Raw genomic sequence first — 17263 nt, 5'->3', positions numbered from 1 at the left:
CGGCCAGTGCTGACAGCGGGGGGGAGGGGCCCAGCCAGTGCTGACAGCGCAGGGGGGCGGGGCCCCGGCCAGTGCTGACAGTGGGGGGGAGGGGCCCAGCCAGTGCTGACAGCGGGGGTGGGGGCAGGGGCCTAGCCAGTGCTGACAACGGGGGTAGGGGTAGGGCCCCTGGCCAGTGCTGACAGCGGGGGTATGTGGCCCGGCCAGTGCTGACAGTGGGGGGGGGGGGTGCCCAGCCAATACTGACAGCAGGGGGTAGGGGGAGGGGCCCAGCCAGTGCTGACAGCGGGGGTGGGGGCAGGGCCCCTGGCCAGTGCTGACAGTGGCAGGGGGGCAGGGCTGACAGCGGGAAGAGGGCCTGGGTCCCGGCCAGTGCCGACAGCTCTGTGGCCCCGCCTTCTGCAGAGCGGCGGGATTTACCTGCTGGCCAACCAGAAGGGCTGTGACGGGGACCGCCTCTACTACGACGGCTGCGCCCTCATAGCCATGAACGGCAGCATCTTCGCACAGGGCTCCCAGTTCTCCCTGGAGGACGTGGTAAGCGCGCGCGGCCCCATCCCGGCTGCTGTGGGCCGGGGTTCTGCCCGGGCGACATCCCCCAGGGTCCTGGTCATAGGTGGACACACACAGCCCGGGGACCCGGCCCTGGACGGACAGCATGGTGGCCATGTGTTAGCCCTGGAGCAGGACGGGGGGGGGGGCGCCGTGGTCCCCGGAGGGTGGGGAGGAGGGGCCGTGGGCTCCATTGAGTAGTTCTGGGGGCTGGCAGGGAGCGGAAGCCACCGCTTGGGGCCCAGCAGGCACAGCGCCTGGTCCCCATGTCGCGGGAGAGGGGCAGCATAGGCAGGGGGCCTCTGAGGCCCTCCCAGGCAGCGTGCAGTAGCTTGAGGCAGGGGAAGCGAGGAGACCCCCGGGCCCCTGGGGAGGGTCTCTCTGAGCACACCGCATGGCCAGCAGCGAGGGCTGGCGCCTGATCCCCGGGGTGCGGGCAGCGTGGTCCAGACGGTGCTGCGTCACCGCCTTCTCAGGAGGGCTTGCATCTGCTGTTTCCACGGTGACCCTGGGGGTGACCACGGGCGTTGTTCTGACTCTGGCCCTCAAGGTCTCCTCAGCACTGCCCTGGGGCGGGCAGGGTCGACGGTGCGGGGACAGGTGCGGGTGGCGGCCGTGGGAACACCCGCCCTCCCTCCGCAGGCTCCTCCGGGGTCCTCCTGGGGCTGGGAAGCCCGTGCCGCCAGCTGAGCGTGTCCCTGTCCCCTGGCCCTTTCTTTCCCGGCGAGATTGGCCATGCCGCAGGCACCCTGCAGTCCTGCTGACCCGGGGGTGTGTCCGGAGCCACCTGCCCCGCCCCCAATCAGAATGCCTGAAATCTGCATTTCCAGCAAGCTCCTGGGCCCTTGGTGAACGCTCTGAGATCTCAGAACCATTGCCCCTCCCCACGGGACACAGCCCCACCAGCTGTGGTGTGGCCCAGGGCAGGGGTGGGCAGCAGGCCCGTGCTTGACCCGAGAGGAAGCGGTGCTGGCCTCAGGCTGGACCCTCCAGAGGCCGCCCCAGAGCAGCTGGCGGGCGGCGGGCAGTGGGCAGGGTCATCGTCAGAGCCGCAGCCACCTGCACCTGGTTCCAGGTCCAGGGCGCGAGCCGCCCCGGGTCTTGCGAACCTCGCTGGGGTTTTCTGGGTTGGATGTCTCATGCTGAGCGTCCAGGTTGGAGCCGCTCTGGGCTGGGAGGAGTGGAGGAGGCCGCCGTCTCGTGCCAAGGTTGGCCATCGCTGGCTTGGCGGTTCCCTGGGGTTCGTGCCTTGCTTGGGACTTCCTGTACCCTTTGTCTGAGAAGTGGTGCCGGGAATGGTGCCGCAGGGTGGCCGCACTGTCCTGTGTCCCCCGCTGGCCGAGAGCACAATTCTCACTGTCCCACACCTGCCTTCCATGAGATGAGACTCCAGGAACACAGTTTGATTGGAACCCTGAGTTAAAGGCCCGGCTCTGCTCTGTGCCGAACCAGGCTGAATTCCCGGGCACAGGCAGTGTCCGGCTGGGGTCCAGCTGTGGGTCTCCGGGCTCTGGCTCCACCTCGGCCGGTCTCCAGCCTCAGCTTCTTTTTTTTTTTTTTTAAATTTTTGACAGGCAGAGTGGACAGTGAGAGAGAGACAGAGAGAAAGGTCTTCCTTTGCCGTTGGTTCACCCTCCAATGGCTGCTGCAGCCGGCGCACTGCACTGATCCAAAGCCAGGAGCCAGGTGCTTCTCCAGGTCTCCCATGGGGTGCAGGGCCCAAGCACTTGGGCCATCCTCCACTGCACTCCTGGGCCACAGCAGAGAGCTGGCCAGGAAGAGGGGCAACCGGGACAGGATCGGTGCCCCGACCGGGACTAGAACCCGGTGTGCCAGCGCCGCAAGGCGGAGGATTAGCCTAGGGAGCCGCGGCGCCGGCTTCCAGCCTCAGCTTCTGTGTGGGCTTCATTCTCAGGCTGCCTCTCCTCATGGCCACAGCGTAGCTGCAGTAGCCCCAGCAGTCCCACCTTCATCGAGCCACGTTCAGAGGCAGAAAAGCGGCCCTTGCTCCTGTGTGACTTCTGTGTGTGTGGAAATTTGCGTTCATCCACTTGAGGGCCCTCCATTTGCTGGTTCTCTCCCCTGATGCCCAGAGCAGCCAGGGCCAGGTCAGGCTAAAGCCAGAACTGGAATTTAAGTTGGGTCTCCCATGGGGGTGGCAGGGACACACCCCCTGCAGCCAGCACTGCCGGAGTCAGGAGCAGAGGCAGCGTGGGCTGTGGGGGTCTTACCTGTAAGGTGGTCTCCCGGGAGACCACCTCCTGCCAGTCGCGACTCTGCCGGGGTCACCGGGTGGCTGGTGCGGGTCTGGAAGCAGCACTGCGGGCCCCCAGCTGTGTCCACACGTGGCGCCCGGGCCATGGCCGTGGCAGCAGCAGGAAGTCACCTGTTCTCTCCAAATGCCCAGGAAGTCCTCACTGCCACCTTGGACCTGGAGGACGTCAGGAGCTACCGGGCGGAGATTTCGTCCCGAAACCTGGCGGTGAGTGCTCGGGCAGCCGCCTGTGTGTGTGGGTGCACGTGGGGCGCAGGAATGTTCTCAGGGCGTGTCCGTGTGGCAGCGTGGGCATGGGCCTTCTCTTCCATGTAGTCGTTGGGTGGCCCACGTGTCTGTCTCCATGTCAGTGTGGACCACGTGTTCTGTTTCCATGTTAGTGTGGACCACGTGTTCTGTCTCCATGTCTGTGTGGACCCATGTTAGTGTCTGTGTGTCTGTGTGGACCATGCGTTCTGTCTCCGTGTCTGTGTGGACCCATGTTTGTATCTCTGTGTCTGTGTGGACCATGCTTTCTGTCTCCATGTCTGTGTGGACCCGTGTTTGTGTCTCTGTGTCTGTGTGGACCATGCGTTCTGTCTCCGTGTCTGTGTGGACCCGTGTTTGTGTCTCTGTGTCTGTGTGGACCATGCGTTCTGTCTCCGTGTCTGTGTGGACCCGTGTTTGTGTCTCTGTGTCTGTGTGGACCATGCTTTCTGTCTCCGTGTCTGTGTGGACCCGTGTTTGTGTCTCTGTGTCTGTGTGGACCATGCGTTCTGTCTCCGTGTCTGTGTGGACCCGTGTTTGTGTCTCTGTGTCTGTGTGGACTACGCATTCTGTCTTTGTGTCCATGTGGACCACACATTCTGTCTCTGTGTCTGTGTGGTGCACGTGTTCATTTCTCCGTGTCTGTGTGGACCACGTGTCCTGTCTTTGTGTCTGTGTGGACCACACATTTCTCTCTGTATCTGTGCGGACCACGCGTTCTGTCTCCATGTCTGTGTGGACCACACGTTCTGTCTTTGTGTCTTTGTGGACCACGCGTTCTGTCTCTGTGTCTGTGTGGACCGCACGGTCTGTCTCCGTGTCTGTGGACCACACGTTTCTCTCTCTGTCTGTGTGGACCACGCGTTCTGTCTCCATGTCTGTATGGACCACACGTTCTGTCTCCGTGTCTGTGGACCACACGTTTCTCTCTCTGTCTGTGTGGACTACACGTTCTGTCTCCGTGTCTGTGGACCACACGTTTCTCTCTCTGTCTGTGTGGACCACGTGTTCTGTCTCCGTGTCTGCGGACCACACATTTCTCTCTGTGTCTGTGTGGACCACGTGTTCTGTCTCCGTGTCTGCGGACCACACATTTCTCTCTGTGTCTGTGTGGACCACGTGTTCTGTCTCCGTGTCTGCGGACCACACATTTCTCTCTGTGTCTGTGTGGACCACGTGTTCTGTCTCCGTGTCTGCGGACCACACATTTCTCTCTCTGTCTGTGTGGACTACACGTTCTGTCTCCGTGTCTGTGGACCACACATTTCTCTCTCTGTCTGTGTGGACCCCACCCAGGAGTGGAGCTGCCGGGCCTGCCAGGAGCTGTGTGTCAGCCTCGTGGGCAGCAGCCTGCCCGTTTCCCATGGGGCTGTGCCGTCTCCCCTTGTGCAGGCAGCGAGCAGGGCTCTGGTGTCTGCCTGCCCACCCACCAGCCTCCGGGGCTGCAGCCGTGCCTCCCCACCCCCGGCCCAGGCTCACAGCATCTGTCGTCCCCCACAGGCCAGCAGGGTGAGCCCCTACCCCCGGGTGAAGGTGGACTTTGCCCTCTCGCACACCGACGACTTGCTAGAGCCGGTGTCCATGCCCGTGGAGTGGGCCTACCACAGCCCTGAGGAGGAGATAAGGTGGGCTGCCCGAGGCCCACGTGGCCGTGTCCCTGTGCCCAGTGGCTGGGGTGGGGCTCCGCGGGGAGTGTGCGCCATGGGCGTTCGCAGGGCGAAGGTTTGGACGGAGGAGCCGAAGCTCCCGGGCCCGACTTCCAGCCATGCGGCTGTTCCGCACTGGGCCCGCGGGCACCGGGCCGGAGCCACTACCCTCGCTGGGGCAGGACTAGGAGCCTGCAGCACTGGCTAAGGCAGGCGGCGGCCGCCCCCTGCAGGCCCGGGCAGTGCTCATCCCCACCCCGTCTGCTTGTTCTGCAGCCTCGGGCCCACCTGCTGGCTCTGGGATTTCTTAAGACGCAGCCAGCAGGTAAGGAGCTGGGGGGTGCCGGTGGGCTCAGCACCCGCCTCACTGAGGGATCTGCGTGTCTGCAGTCGCGGGTGGAGCCACTCTGGCCTGCGTGTGCTTCTGTGCGTGCATGGCCGGGGTCTGGGCGCGTGGCTGCACCGAGGCCCCGCCCACACGTGTGTCCCGCGACTGCTTGCAGGCGGGGTTCTTCCTGCCCCTGAGCGGGGGCGTGGACAGCGCCGCCACCGCCTGCCTGGTCTACTCCATGTGCCATCAGGTCTGTGAGGCCGTGAGGAGCGGAAGTAGGTGATGCCGTCGCTGGGCGGGGAGAGTCCCGGGCAGGGCAGGGGCGACGTCCAGGGATGGGCATCGTGGGGAGGGTCTGTGGCCACGCTCGGCGTCGCAGCCACCCGTCCAGCTCAGCCACCAAAGGCCCTCCCTGGGGCTTGGAGCCCCGGTGGCTGCGCCCACCGCTGTCATGTGTCCGTGCTCAGGACAGGGCACAGGCCAGGGGGCAGCTCCTCCGCCCGCATCTGTGGCCTGCACGTTGTAGGGTGCTCGCCGGGAAATCCCAGTGACAGGGCTGCTGGTGAGAGCGTGGGGCTCAGGGTGAGGGCGCCCGGGTGAGAGTGTGGGGCTCAGGGTGAGGGCGCCCGGGTGAGAGCGTGGGGCTCAGGGGTGAGGGCGCCCGGGTGAGAGCGTGGGGCTCAGGGTGAGGGCGCCCGGGTGAGAGCGTGGGGCTCAGGGTGAGGGCGCCCGGGTGAGAGCGTGGGGCTCAGGGTGAGGGCGCCCGGGTGAGAGCGTGGGGCTCAGGGGTGAGGGCGCCCGGGTGAGAGCGTGGGGCTCAGGGTGAGGGCGCCCGGGTGAGAGCGTGGGGCTCAGGGTGAGGGCGCCCGGGTGAGAGCGTGGGGCTCAGGGTGAGGGCGCCCGGGTGAGAGCGTGGGGCTCAGGGTGAGGGCGCCCGGGTGAGAGCGTGGGGCTCAGGGGTGAGGGCGCCCGGGTGAGAGCGTGGGGCTCAGGGTGAGGGCGCCCGGGTGACAGTGTGGGGTTCAGGGTGAGGGCTCCTGGGTGACAGCTTGGGGTTCAGGGGTGAGGGCTCCTGGGTGACAGCGTGGGGCTCAGGGTGAGGGCGCCTGGGTGACTCGTGGGGTTCAGGTGTGAGGGCTCCCGGGTGACAGCTTGGGGTTCAGGGGTGAGGGCTCCCGGGTGACAGCTTGGGGTTCAGGGGTGAGGGCGCCTGGGTGACAGCGTGGGGTTCAGGGTGGGGGTGCCTGGGTGACTCGTGGGGTTCAGGGTGAGGGCTCCCGGGTGACAGCGTGGGGTTCAGGGTGAGGGCTCCTGGGTGACTCATGGGGTTCAGGGGTGAGGGCTCCCGGGTGACTCGTGGGGTTCAGGGTGAGGGCTCCCGGGTGACAGCGTGGGGTTCAGGGTGAGGGTGCCTGGGTGACAGCGTGGGGTTCAGGGGTGAGGGCTCCTGGGTGACAGCGTGGGGTTCAGGGTGAGGGTGCCTGGGTGATAGCGTGGGGTTCAGGGTGAGGGTGCTTGGACGACAGTGTGGGGTTCAGGGTGAGGGCGCCTGGGCGACAGCGTGGGGTTCAGGGTGAGGGCTCCCGGGTGACAGCGTGGGGTTCAGGGTGAGGGCTCCCGGGTGACAGCGTGGGGTTCAGGGGTGAGGGCTCCTGGGTGACAGCGTGGGGTTCAGGGGTGAGGGCTCCTGGGTGACAGCGTGGGGTTCAGAGTGAGGGTGCCTGGGTGACAGTGTGGGGTTCAGGGTGAGGGTGCTTGGACGACAGTGTGGGGTTCAGGGTGAGGGTGTCTGGGTGACAGTGTGGGGCTCAGGGTGAGGGCGCCCGGGCGACAGCGTGGGGTTTAGGGTGAGGGTGCATGGGCGAGAGTGTGGGGTTGGCCCATGTGGTACCGGGGGACAGCGTGGGTTGGGCCATGTGACACCCGGAGTCAGCGTGTGTTGGGCCGTGTGGCACCTGGAGACAGCGTGGGTTGGGCCATGTGGCACCCAGGCGACAGCGTGGGTTGGGCCGTGTGACACCTGGAGACAGCGTGGGTCGGGCCGTGTGACACCTGGAGACAGCGTGGGTCGGGCCGTGTGGCACCCGGAGACAGCGTGGGTCGGGCCGTGTGGCACCCGGAGACAGCGTGGGTCGGGCCGTGTGACACCCGGAGACAGCGTGGGTTGGGCCGTGTGGCACCCGGAGACAGCGTGGGTTGGGCCGTGTGACACCCGGAGACAGCGTGGGTTGGGCCGTGTGACACCTGGAGACAGCGTGGGTTGGGTCGTGTGACACCTGGAGACAGCGTGGGTTGGGCCATGTGGCACCCAGAGTCAGCGTGGGTTGGGCCGTGTGGCACCCCGGCGAGTGCGAGCTCTGGTGGCCTCCACCTGTGTCTGGTGACTCAGATCAGCAGGTGCTGGCCGATGTCCGGGCCGTCGTGGACCAGAGCAGCTACACGCCCCAGGACCCCCGGGAGCTCTGTGGGCGCGTCCTGACCACCTGCTACATGGCCAGCGAGAACTCCTCCCAGGAGACGTGCAGCAGGGCCCGGGAGCTGGCCCAGCAGATCGGAAGGTAGAGTCGGCCCAGGTGCTGGGCCCAGCCAGGTGCCCTGACCATGACTGCCCGGGACCACTCCGGCGTCTGTGCGTCCTCTGTGGCCCCAGGCCCAAGGCTGTGGGCGAGCCCCGCCTTCTTCCTCCTCCCGGCACCCCGGGCGTGGCGGGGTGAGATGGAGGTGGGGGGCTGCCATGTCACTCACCCCTGCTTCGGTCACTTCCTCTGGCCTCCACCTTTCCGGGGTGGGACTTGGCATTCTATTCAGAACGTTCCATTTATTCTGCCTCTGGGCGGGAGGGGAATGGGGGAAAAGCTGCCTTGTTGGGCAGTTCCTCTCCGGGGGCAACCCTTAGAGGAAGCCAGCGCAGGGACCACAGGGAGGGGCGGGCAGTCTGGCTCCCGGGTGCTGGAAGGAACAGCGGCCAGCCGGGGTACGGCACCGCAGAGCAGGTGTGGGCCTACAGCGGCGTGGTCCGTCACGTCTCGTGGCATCAGACACTGTGGACAGGGCTGGGCAGCCTGGTAAACCCTGCCGTGTGGTCCCCCCTGGGAACGCTGTGCCAAGGCCGGGGCAGGCACTGCAGGACCCGTCCAGTGGAACAGCCGCGTGCCGGAGACCCGAGGCAGAGGGCAGAGCAGCGGCAGGAGGTGGGGCGGGGTGGTGGCCGCGGTTACACGGTGTCATGAACACAACAGCTCCCACCGTGAGGTTTGCATCACATGTGCTCCGCCACATGTGTGCACGCACATGTGTGCACACACCCCCCTCCTTCCCTGTCCCCCTGCAGCCACCACATCGATCTCAACATCGACCCCGCCGTGAAGGCCGTGGTGGGCGTCTTCAGCCTGGTGACCGGGAAGAGGCCCCGCTTTGCAGCTCACGGAGGATGCAGCAGGGAAAACCTGGCCTTGCAGAACGTGCAGGTGCCCCCGTGGGCCTGGTCCCCTGGGGAGGGCTGGGCAGCCCCGGGCACGGCTGTGCAGGTGCCCCCATGGGCCTGGTCCCCGGGGGAGGGCCGGGCAGCCCCGGGCACGGCTGTGCAGGTGCCCCTGTGGGCCTGGTCCCCGGGGGAGGGCCGGGCAGCCCCGGGCACGGCTGTGCAGGTGCCCCCGTGGGCCTGGTCCCCGGGGGAGGGCCGGGCAGCCCCGGGCACGGCTGTGCAGGTGCCCCCGTGGGCCTGGTCCCCGGGGGAGGGCCGGGCAGCCCTGGGCATGGCTGGTGCTGGGGTCCGCAGTGCGTGTACCTCTGGGGGCTTGGTCTTGCAGCCTCGTGTGCAAGGCTGAGTGTGTAACAGTGGGAGTGGGAGTGTGAGCGTGGCAGTTGCTAGAGGTGCGTGTCTGAGGGTGAGCGTGTGGGTGAGTTTATAAACACGTGTGGAGTGAGTATGTGAACACGTGTGTACATCTGTGTAAGAGTGTGAGCATGGGTGTGCACGAACCCATGCGTGTTGTGAGCGTCTGTGTGATGGCTGTGCGTGGCGAGTGCCTGTGTGAGTGAGCGTGTATGGGCATGTGCATGTGGGCGTGGGCGTGTGCACGTGTGTGAGCCTGGTGTGCATGCTCCTGCCCCTGGCTGTCGGCAGAGGGAGAGGAAGGTCCCAGGGGCCTCACCTTCTCTGTCCCCTGCCGGTGGCAGAGGGTGTGGAGCCGGTGCCCAGCTGCCTTGGCTCAGTCCTGCCCGCCACACCCCTGTACCCTCTCTGGAGACCAGGACCCCCGTGCTCACGTGAGGACCACGGAGGGGTCAGCTGCTCCCTGGCCACCAGAGAGCCCCCGCTCCACTCCCAGGGGCTGCTACGGAGCCCCCGCCTCCAGAGCCGTGGTGGGCTCCGCGCCGAGTGACCCCTCCCCTCGCTGTGCAGGCCCGCCTCCGCATGGTCCTCGCCTACCTGTTCGCCCAGCTGAGCCTCTGGTCTCGGGGCGCCCGCGGGGGATTGCTGGTGCTCGGCTCCGCCAACGTGGATGAGAGGTGCGTGTGGCTGGGCAGTGTCCCGTGTCCCCGACCCCTGCACCAGCCCTTGTCGAATGTGGCAGCAGGACTCTCCCGTGGCTGCAGCCGCTGCTGCAGGCTCACCGGGCCCCGCCCCCGCCAGCCCTGTCCTCGCTGTCCGCCCCGGGGTTCTTCCCTCATGCTCCGGCTCCAGCCCAGCCGCCACCGCCCCTGCCACCCGGCTCCCTCTTCCTCCTCCTCCCTGGCTGTGTCGCTGCGGCTGAGGTGTCCTGGCCCCGGGTGTTCACCTCCAAACCAGCGAGGTGTTTCTGCAGGGGTGCTGCATCTGTTCCCCACCACGTCCTGGGCCCCGGGCCACCATGGGGTGGGGTCCTGCAGGGAAGGGAAGGGACGGGGCCCCCACCAACCTCAGGAGCAGGTGTGGGCGTGTCCACCTGGGGCTGGTGTGGGCGTGTCCACCTGGGGCAGGTGTGGGCGTGTCCTGGAGCAGGTGTGGGCGTGTCCACCTGGGGCAGGTGTGGGCGTGTCCACCTGGGGCAGGTGTGGGCGTGTCCTGGGGCAGGTGCAGGTGTCCCCCGGGCCCGGGGTGTCAGTTGACCAGGCGAGGGCACGGAAGCTCCCGGGTGAGGACGGTTCTGCGTGGCCCAGGCAGACGCCTCCTGGGAGGAGGCCGAGAGACCTGATGGAGGGGCTGGAGGGTGGAGCCCAGGGGAGGAGGGCTGAGAGCAGGGGAGATGGCAGGCACCGTCCAGGCTGCAGAAGTGACCCGGCGAGGCTGGTGAGGGCCGGGGCTGAGCTGGCGCTGCGCTGGGCTGAGCTCGCGCCAGTGCCTGATGTAGGGCTGCTGTCCCTGGCTTCCCCCCCCCCCCCCCCGGCCTCATCCCTGCCCTGAGCCGCCTCGTCCGCTTCCCCTCCCCTGCTCCTGTGCCTTCTGGGACCCCCTGGGGCGGCAGCCTGGCCCAGCTCCCCTGCAGGGCCCACCCTGGCCCTGGCCTCCCACCAGGCCGCCCGGGCCGAGTACGCCAGCTCCTGACTGCCCCGCGCCTCCCCCGACGGCGTGCAGCCCGGCTCCTTTGCCGCCCGCTGCAGCAGCACCAGGCTCCCGGGCGTGACCGTGTGCCCGTCTCCACAGCCTGCTGGGCTACCTGACCAAGTACGACTGCTCCAGCGCGGACATCAACCCCATCGGGGGCATCAGCAAGACGGACCTGAGCTCCTTCGTCCGCTTCTGCGTCGGGCGCTTCCAGCTGCCGGCCCTGCAGGGGTGAGCCCGGGCCGCGCTGCCCCATGTGGCTGGCCCGTTCCCCGGTGTGAGCCACCTCCTGCCTAGCCCGCCACCCCGGGGCAGGCCGTGCAGAGTCGGTGGGTGAGGGAGCCCGGACCCCCCCCAGGCCTTTGCCCACGCTGCCCCTTTCTTGTCTGTCCCCGCTGGGGCCTGTGCCTGGAGACACGTGTAGTTGTCGCAGCAGGCTGTGCCTCCGCGGCCAGTGGGGAGGAGCTGGGGTGTCCACAGGTGTCCTGCAACGCAGGGTACAGCCCACCCAGGCCACGAAGCCGCCCCTGCCAAGGGCACGCCCCCTCCCACCAATGGAGGCCCCAGAGTCCCGACCTTGGCCTGGATGGCGGCCGGTTTTTGGGGGCGACCGTCGGGGTTTTCTCCCCAGTGGGTGAGCGCGCCCCGGTGACCGACCTCCGTGTCATGGCTGCAGGATCCTGTCGGCACCGGCCACCGCAGAGCTGGAGCCCTTGGCCGACAACGGACAGGTGTCGCAGACAGATGAGGTAGTGGCGGGTTCTGGCGCAGGCCCCGCCCTCCCCCGCCTCCTGCCCCCTGCTGGGGCTCAGGCTTCTGTTCCCCTGCTCTCCTGCTGGGCCCCTCTGGTTCCGGGTTTCCCACGGGCGGTGAGATCGGCTCTCAGCCCGGCCCGGGCTCTGCCGGGGACAGCGCCCAGCCTGTGCTGCCCAGGGTCACTGCCACCTGTGCTAAGGCCCGAGCAGTGACGCGGGGCGGCGCTCAGCTCACTCCAGTGGCACGTTCTAGCTTTCAGAAGACGGCTTATTTATTTATTTGAAAGAGTTAACACAGAGAAAGAAAGAGGCAGAGAGAGAGAGAGAGAGAGGTCTTCCATCCACTGGTTCACTTCTCAGATGGCTGTAACAGCCAGAGCTGTGCCGATCCGAAGCCAGGAGCCAGGAGCTTCCTTGGGTCTCCCACGCGGGTGCAGGGGCCCAAGCACTCGGGCCATCTTCTACTGCTTTCCCAGGCCACAGCAGAGAGCCGGATCGGAAGTGGAGCAGCCAGGACTCGAACCGGCGCCCATATGGGATGGTGGCGCTGCAGGCCAGGGCTTTACCCGCTGTGTCACCATTCCGGCCCCAAGACTTGTTTTAAAATGTTCTTTCTGGTTCTATTATAAACAGAACGGTTTTCTTAACTTTGCTTTTGGGCCGTCTGTTGCTAGTGTGGGTGAGGCGATCAGTTTCTACTCATTGATCTTGGCAAAGGAACGCGCGAGCTCATTGTTGGTGCCGGCAGCCTCGGCTCTGTGCGCCGAGCCGTGCGCAGGGGTAGCTGTTGCTCGTCCCTCCCAGCCCAGGGCCTGGGGGACGTCTCGGGCACTGAGCAGACGCAGTGAACGTGGACATCCTGGTCTCGTTCTGATCACGGGGGAGGCGCCATGTCTCACCACCGTGTGCGTGCCCTGCACCTGCTGGGGTGGTGTGGACGCCTGCCCTGTACCTGCTGGGGTGGTGTAGACGCCTGCCCTGCACCTGCTGGGGGGAGTGTGGTGTAGACGCCCGCTCTGCACCTGCTGGGGTGGTGTAGACGCCTGCCCTGCACCTGCTGGGGGGAGTGTGGTGTAGACGCCCGCTCTGCACCTGCTGGGGGTGGTGTAGACGCCTGCCCTGCACCTGCTGGGGTGGTGTAGACGCCTGCCCGACGCCCACTCTGCACCTGCTGGGGTGGTGTGGACGCCTGCCCTGCACCTGCTGGGGTAGCATAGATGCCCACTCTGCACCTGCTGGCTGGCGCCCGATGTAGATGCCCCGCGGTCCTGTCTGTCGCCTGTTCCCTGTGGACGTGTGGCCGAGTGGCTCTGTCCGTCGTTGGGAGGGGGTAGCCCAGGAACTCAGCCAGAACTGGTCAGGCGCTGGAGGCCCCGTGGCGAACACAGCAGACGTGGCCACGACTGCTAAAACGCCGACGAGGGGGAGGGGACCACGGCGGCCTCGGGCCGTGCCTGCAGCAGTCAGCCAGAGCCAGGAGGGCGGCTGCAGCGGCAGCGTGCCTGAGCCGGGGGTCGAGACAGGGCCCCCGAGGCGGGCGCTCAGAGCTTTGGCTACAACTGAGTGAGTGGAGGGCAGGACCGGGTGTGGGCAGAGGGCTGAGCAGGCCCCGTCGGAGGTGGCCTCTGCCGTCCGCCCCTGTCTCTCCGGCGTGGAAGGAACAGAGAGGGAACCGGGGCGGGTGCTGAGCCACGGAAGAGGGGCCCAGCCTGTGAGGGCCTGCGCGTGCTGCTGGAGGTTCTGAGCCGGGCCTGGGGCCTTCTTGGCCTGGCACTGTGAGACCACAGCGTCCTGTGGCCTCCCACGTGGCCCAGAGTCCTGAGAGCACTGCCCCTTCTCTGGGCCTTCCGTGCCTTGGGGATGGGGCTCGGGAGGGCAGGGGACAGCATCTCCTGTGCTGGGTGCTTTTCACCTACAGGAGTTTGTTCTCATGGCTCTGGGCCCAGGTGTCCAAAGTCAAGGTGCTGGCCGGGCCGGATCTCCAAGGAGGCTCCTGCCTCTCCCGCCCCGAGCTCGTGGCTGCCGCTCAGCTGTCCACCTCTGTCTCCTCCGGCTGTCTCTCCTCTTGTCCCCTGTCCCTGGACTCACAGCCCCCGGCATCCACCCAGGGCCAGGGCACCTCAGGTCATGAACTTTCACCCCACCCACAAAGCCTCTGCTTTCAAACAGGCCATGTCCACAGGGACCCAGCCTATCGCCCCTGCAGGCCCGCATGCCTCTGGTCTGGCCCTGGGCCCGACCCCCCCAGTGCCACACCTGCGGTGGGCCGGTCGGGGCCAGGCGCCCCGAGGTTCTTCAGCTGCCCCCACTCGAGCTGCCCATCACTCGTGGCTGGCGTGTGTCCCCGCAGGAGGACATGGGCATGACATACGCAGAGCTCTCCGTGTACGGGCGACTCCGGAAGATCTCCAAGATGGGGCCCTACAGCATGTTCTGCCGGCTGCTGCACCTGTGGCGAGGCGCCTGGACCCCCAGACAGGTGAGCCGCAGCACAGCTCCGGGCAGCGCTTGGGGGAAGCCACCTGTGCGTGGCCCACGGGACTCGGCCAAGCGAGGGAAGGCGGCGTGAGCCGGGTGGCATGGGTGCTTCCCGTGGGCTTCCACGTGCTCCCAGCCACCCCTGAGCGGTTCAGCCACACCCAGGGCGACAGGACGGGAACAGGCCCGCGCCCTTGTTGGAGTGAGGATGGCTCTGCTTTCCCGCCGGCTGAGACCATGGCGAGGGCAGGGCCGGGGCGCGGTGACCCCTCAGAGCCGCCGGGGAGCCTCCTGCAGTCCTGCAGTCTCACGTCCCAGCCGCTGGCCTGGACCCTGGCATTTCCCCTGCTGCCTCTGGGCGAGGTCACACGCAGGGGGTGACCCGCTGGCCACTAGAGGGGCGTGTGTCCCAGAGCAGGCGCCCCGCCTCGGGCCTGTGCACCCTCAGGCCTGTCCATCCCTGTGCCTGTGCATCCCCAGGCCTGTGTATTCCCGGGCCTGTTCAGCCCTGGGCCTGTCCACCCCTGGGCCTGTCCATCCCCAGGCCTGTGCACCCCTGGGCCTGTGCACCCCTGGGCCTGTCCATTCTCAGGCCTGTGCACCCTCAGGCCTGTCCATCCCCGGGCCTGTGTGTTCCTGGGCCTGTCCAGCCTTGGGCCTGTCCATCCCCGGGCCTGTCCAGCCTTGGGCCTGTCCATCCCTGGGCCTGTCCAGCCTTGGGCCTGTCCACCCCTGGGCCTGTCCTTCCCCAGGCCTGTGCACCCCTGGGCCTGTCCAGCCTCGGGCCTGTCCATTCTCAGGCCTGTGCACCCTCAGGCCTGTCCATCCCCGGGCCTGTGTGTTCCTGGGCCTGTCCACTCCTGGGCCTGTCCAGCCTTGGGCCTGTCCATCCCCGGGCCTGTGTACCCCTGGGCCTGTCCAGCCTCGGGCCTGTCCATTCTCAGGCCTGTGCACCCTCAGGCCTGTCCATCCCCGGGCCTGTGCATCCCCGGGCCTGTCCATCCCTGGGCCTGTCCAGCCTTGGGCCTGTCCACCCCTGGGCCTGTCCGTCCCCAGGCCTGTCCACCCCTGGGCCTGTCCGTCCCCAGGCCTGTCCACCCCTGGGCCTGTCCGTCCCCAGGCCTGTCCACCCCTGGGCCTGTCCGTCCCCTGGGCCTGTCCACCCCTGGGCCTGTCCACCCCTGGGCCTGTCCAGCCTTGGGCCTGTCCGTCCCCAGGCCTGTCCACCCCTGGGCCTGTCCGTCCCCAGGCCTGTGCACCCCTGGGCCTGTCCAGCCTCGGGCCTGTCCATTCTCAGGCCTGTGCACCCTCAGGCCTGTCCATCCCCGGGCCTGTCCATTCCTGGGCCTGTCCAGCCTTGGGCCTGTCCACCCCCGGGCCTGTCCGTCCCCAGGCCTGTCCACCCCCGGGCCTGTCCGTCCCCAGGCCTGTCCACCCCCGGGCCTGTCCGTCCCCAGGCCTGTCCACCCCTGGGCCTGTCCACCCCCGGGCCTGTCCGTCCCCAGGCCTGTCCACCCCCGGGCCTGTCCGGCCTCCCTATAAGCGGTGTCCTGTGCACCCCTGGGCCTGTCCGTCCCCAGGCCTGTCCACCCCCGGGCCTGTCCGTCCCCAGGCCTGTCCACCCCTGGGCCTGTCCGTCCCCAGGCCTGTCCACCCCCCGGGCCTGTCCGTCCCCAGGCCTGTCCACCCCTGGGCCTGTCCGGCCTCCCTATAAGCGGTGTCCTGTGCACGCCCACAGGTGGCTGAGAAGGTGAAGCGGTTTTTCTCCAAGTACTCCGCGAACAGGCACAAGATGACCACGCTGACGCCCGCCTACCACGCCGAGAGCTACAGCCCAGACGACAACAGGTTCGACCTGCGGCCGTTCCTGTACAACACCCACTGGCCCTGGCAGTTCCGGTGCATAGACCGCCAGGTGCGTCCCGCCCAGGGCCTCGCCCGGCCTCCACTCGGGGGTGCTGGTGGTGGTGCCGGGTCCTCTGCATCATGGAGGTGGCAGGTGCTCACGGGTGCCGGGGTGAGCTCTGCCGTGGCTCCGGCAGGCGGCTCCATCACCTCTCACGCCGTTAAGTCCACGCTCCCTGCGTCTTCCGCCTCCTGCAGGCTCAGCCCCCGCCCCAGCCCTGGGGGCTGCGTGCGGCTCTCCGCCCTGTGGTCCCCATGGTTCCGTGTAGGCCGGTCCTGCGGGGTTTCCTCCTCCGTCCTTTCCCGTGGCGTCTGCCCCCTGTGCCCGCAGGCCACGTTTGCTCTAGCCCTTCTTCTGCCCTCAGACCCCCAGCTGCCCGCAGCGTGACCTGGGGTCTTTGCTTGGGGTGTAAACCCCACGTTGGGATCACCGCCATGCTCGCGAGAGCGGAGGAACCACGCTCTGCGGGCACAGATGTCCTGCCTAGGGCCTTGCGTGGACGGCTGTGATGGCCGCACGTCGTGGCCCCGGCATCAGCCGTGTGGGGGACTGAACTACTCGGTCTCCCCTCCCCACCCGTGGGGGACAGAAGATACGGGGCTCACCAGGCCGGCCGACAGCCACCCACGTTCCCGCAGCGAGACCAGCACGGGAAAGGCGACGGGCCGAGCTGAAGGTGGTCATGTCGGGGCGCAGGTGCACACGGGGGAGCTGGCAGGGGTCTCCCTGGGGGGAGATCAGCCACCTGGAGGTGCCTTTGGGAGTCACAGCTGGACGGGGCGCAGCTGTGTCCAGGGGCCGGTGTCGCTGGAGCCCCCCCCAGGCAGAAGCCGCACGTGCGCAGTGACCCCAGGCGGGGCTGCGCCATCCCCCGCCCACACTGTGTCCTGCCCCGATCAGAGCCGTGGCCGGCGTGCGTCCTCTCTGGGCCCCCGGACGGCTCCTCACCGCGGCTCTCCGCAGGTCCTGCGGCTGGAGGGCACACCACAGCCGGCCCTGGACACTCCCGACTGACGGCGTGGGATCCCGCCAGCTTTGTTGCATCGTCCACGCCTCCATTGCAGCCGCTTCAACATGCGGGGGGGCGGGGCCGGGGTCTGTTCACAGCCAGGGCCTCACTCAGGCGTCAATAAAGCGATCGCTCCTGCGCTCCTGCCCGGCTCCTGCGCTGGTCTGATGGGTGCCTGATGGGCGCTGGCGCAGTCGCCCGCAGAGCCTGGGGCCAGCCGCCTTCCCCTGTGTGGGTCCTCGGAGCCCCGTCTCCCACCTTCTCCAGGGCTCCTCTTAGCTCCGGGGCCGCTCTCCTGGGCCGAGCCCCAGGGGTCTCAGCCTCCCACCTCTGGCTCGGTGAGTGACATCCCCGGCCTGCTGGGCGGATGGTGGCCCACACGGAAGTCACTGAGTCCCAGCGCTGGGTACAGCAGACACGAACGCCTGTGGCCTCCCCGACCCCAGGCCCTCCAAGCCCACCCCTGCCCGCTCCCCTGACCCTGGGTCCTCCGAGCCTGCCCCCTGCCCACTTCCCTGACCCCGGGCCCTCCGAGCCC

The 17263-nt window shown here is 67.7% G+C and overlaps 1 protein-coding gene across 5 annotated transcripts in view; it reads left to right on the top strand.

Annotated features, from left to right (window-relative positions):
* Positions 1-16859, top strand: part of NADSYN1 (NAD synthetase 1) — a 41965-nt gene extending 25106 nt beyond the window's left edge. For 3 of the 5 annotated variants that reach the window (XM_062195671.1, XM_062195670.1, XM_062195669.1), the window contains 13 exons: positions 406-537; positions 2960-3034; positions 4574-4698; positions 4996-5044; positions 5223-5325; positions 7440-7608; positions 8382-8517; positions 9456-9562; positions 10677-10808; positions 11254-11326; positions 13683-13811; positions 15549-15725; positions 16680-16859. In XM_062195671.1, the coding sequence (XP_062051655.1) occupies positions 406-537; positions 2960-3034; positions 4574-4698; positions 4996-5044; positions 5223-5325; positions 7440-7608; positions 8382-8517; positions 9456-9562; positions 10677-10808; positions 11254-11326; positions 13683-13811; positions 15549-15725; positions 16680-16730 (1458 nt within the window). In that variant the 3' untranslated portion in view covers positions 16731-16859. Of the gene's footprint in view, positions 1-405; positions 538-2959; positions 3035-4573; positions 4699-4995; positions 5045-5222; positions 5326-7439; positions 7609-8381; positions 8518-9455; positions 9563-10676; positions 10809-11208; positions 11327-13682; positions 13812-15548; positions 15726-16679 lie in introns of those variants that run through there. The other 2 variants (XM_062195672.1, XM_062195673.1) reach the window with 2 other exon arrangements.
* The last annotated feature ends 404 nt before the right edge of the window (positions 16860-17263 follow it).

This window comes from Lepus europaeus, chromosome 7 (assembly GCF_033115175.1).
Source record: "Lepus europaeus isolate LE1 chromosome 7, mLepTim1.pri, whole genome shotgun sequence".
NCBI classification, from domain to species: domain Eukaryota; kingdom Metazoa; phylum Chordata; class Mammalia; order Lagomorpha; family Leporidae; genus Lepus; species Lepus europaeus.
This window is presented reverse-complemented; position numbering and strand designations above follow the sequence as displayed.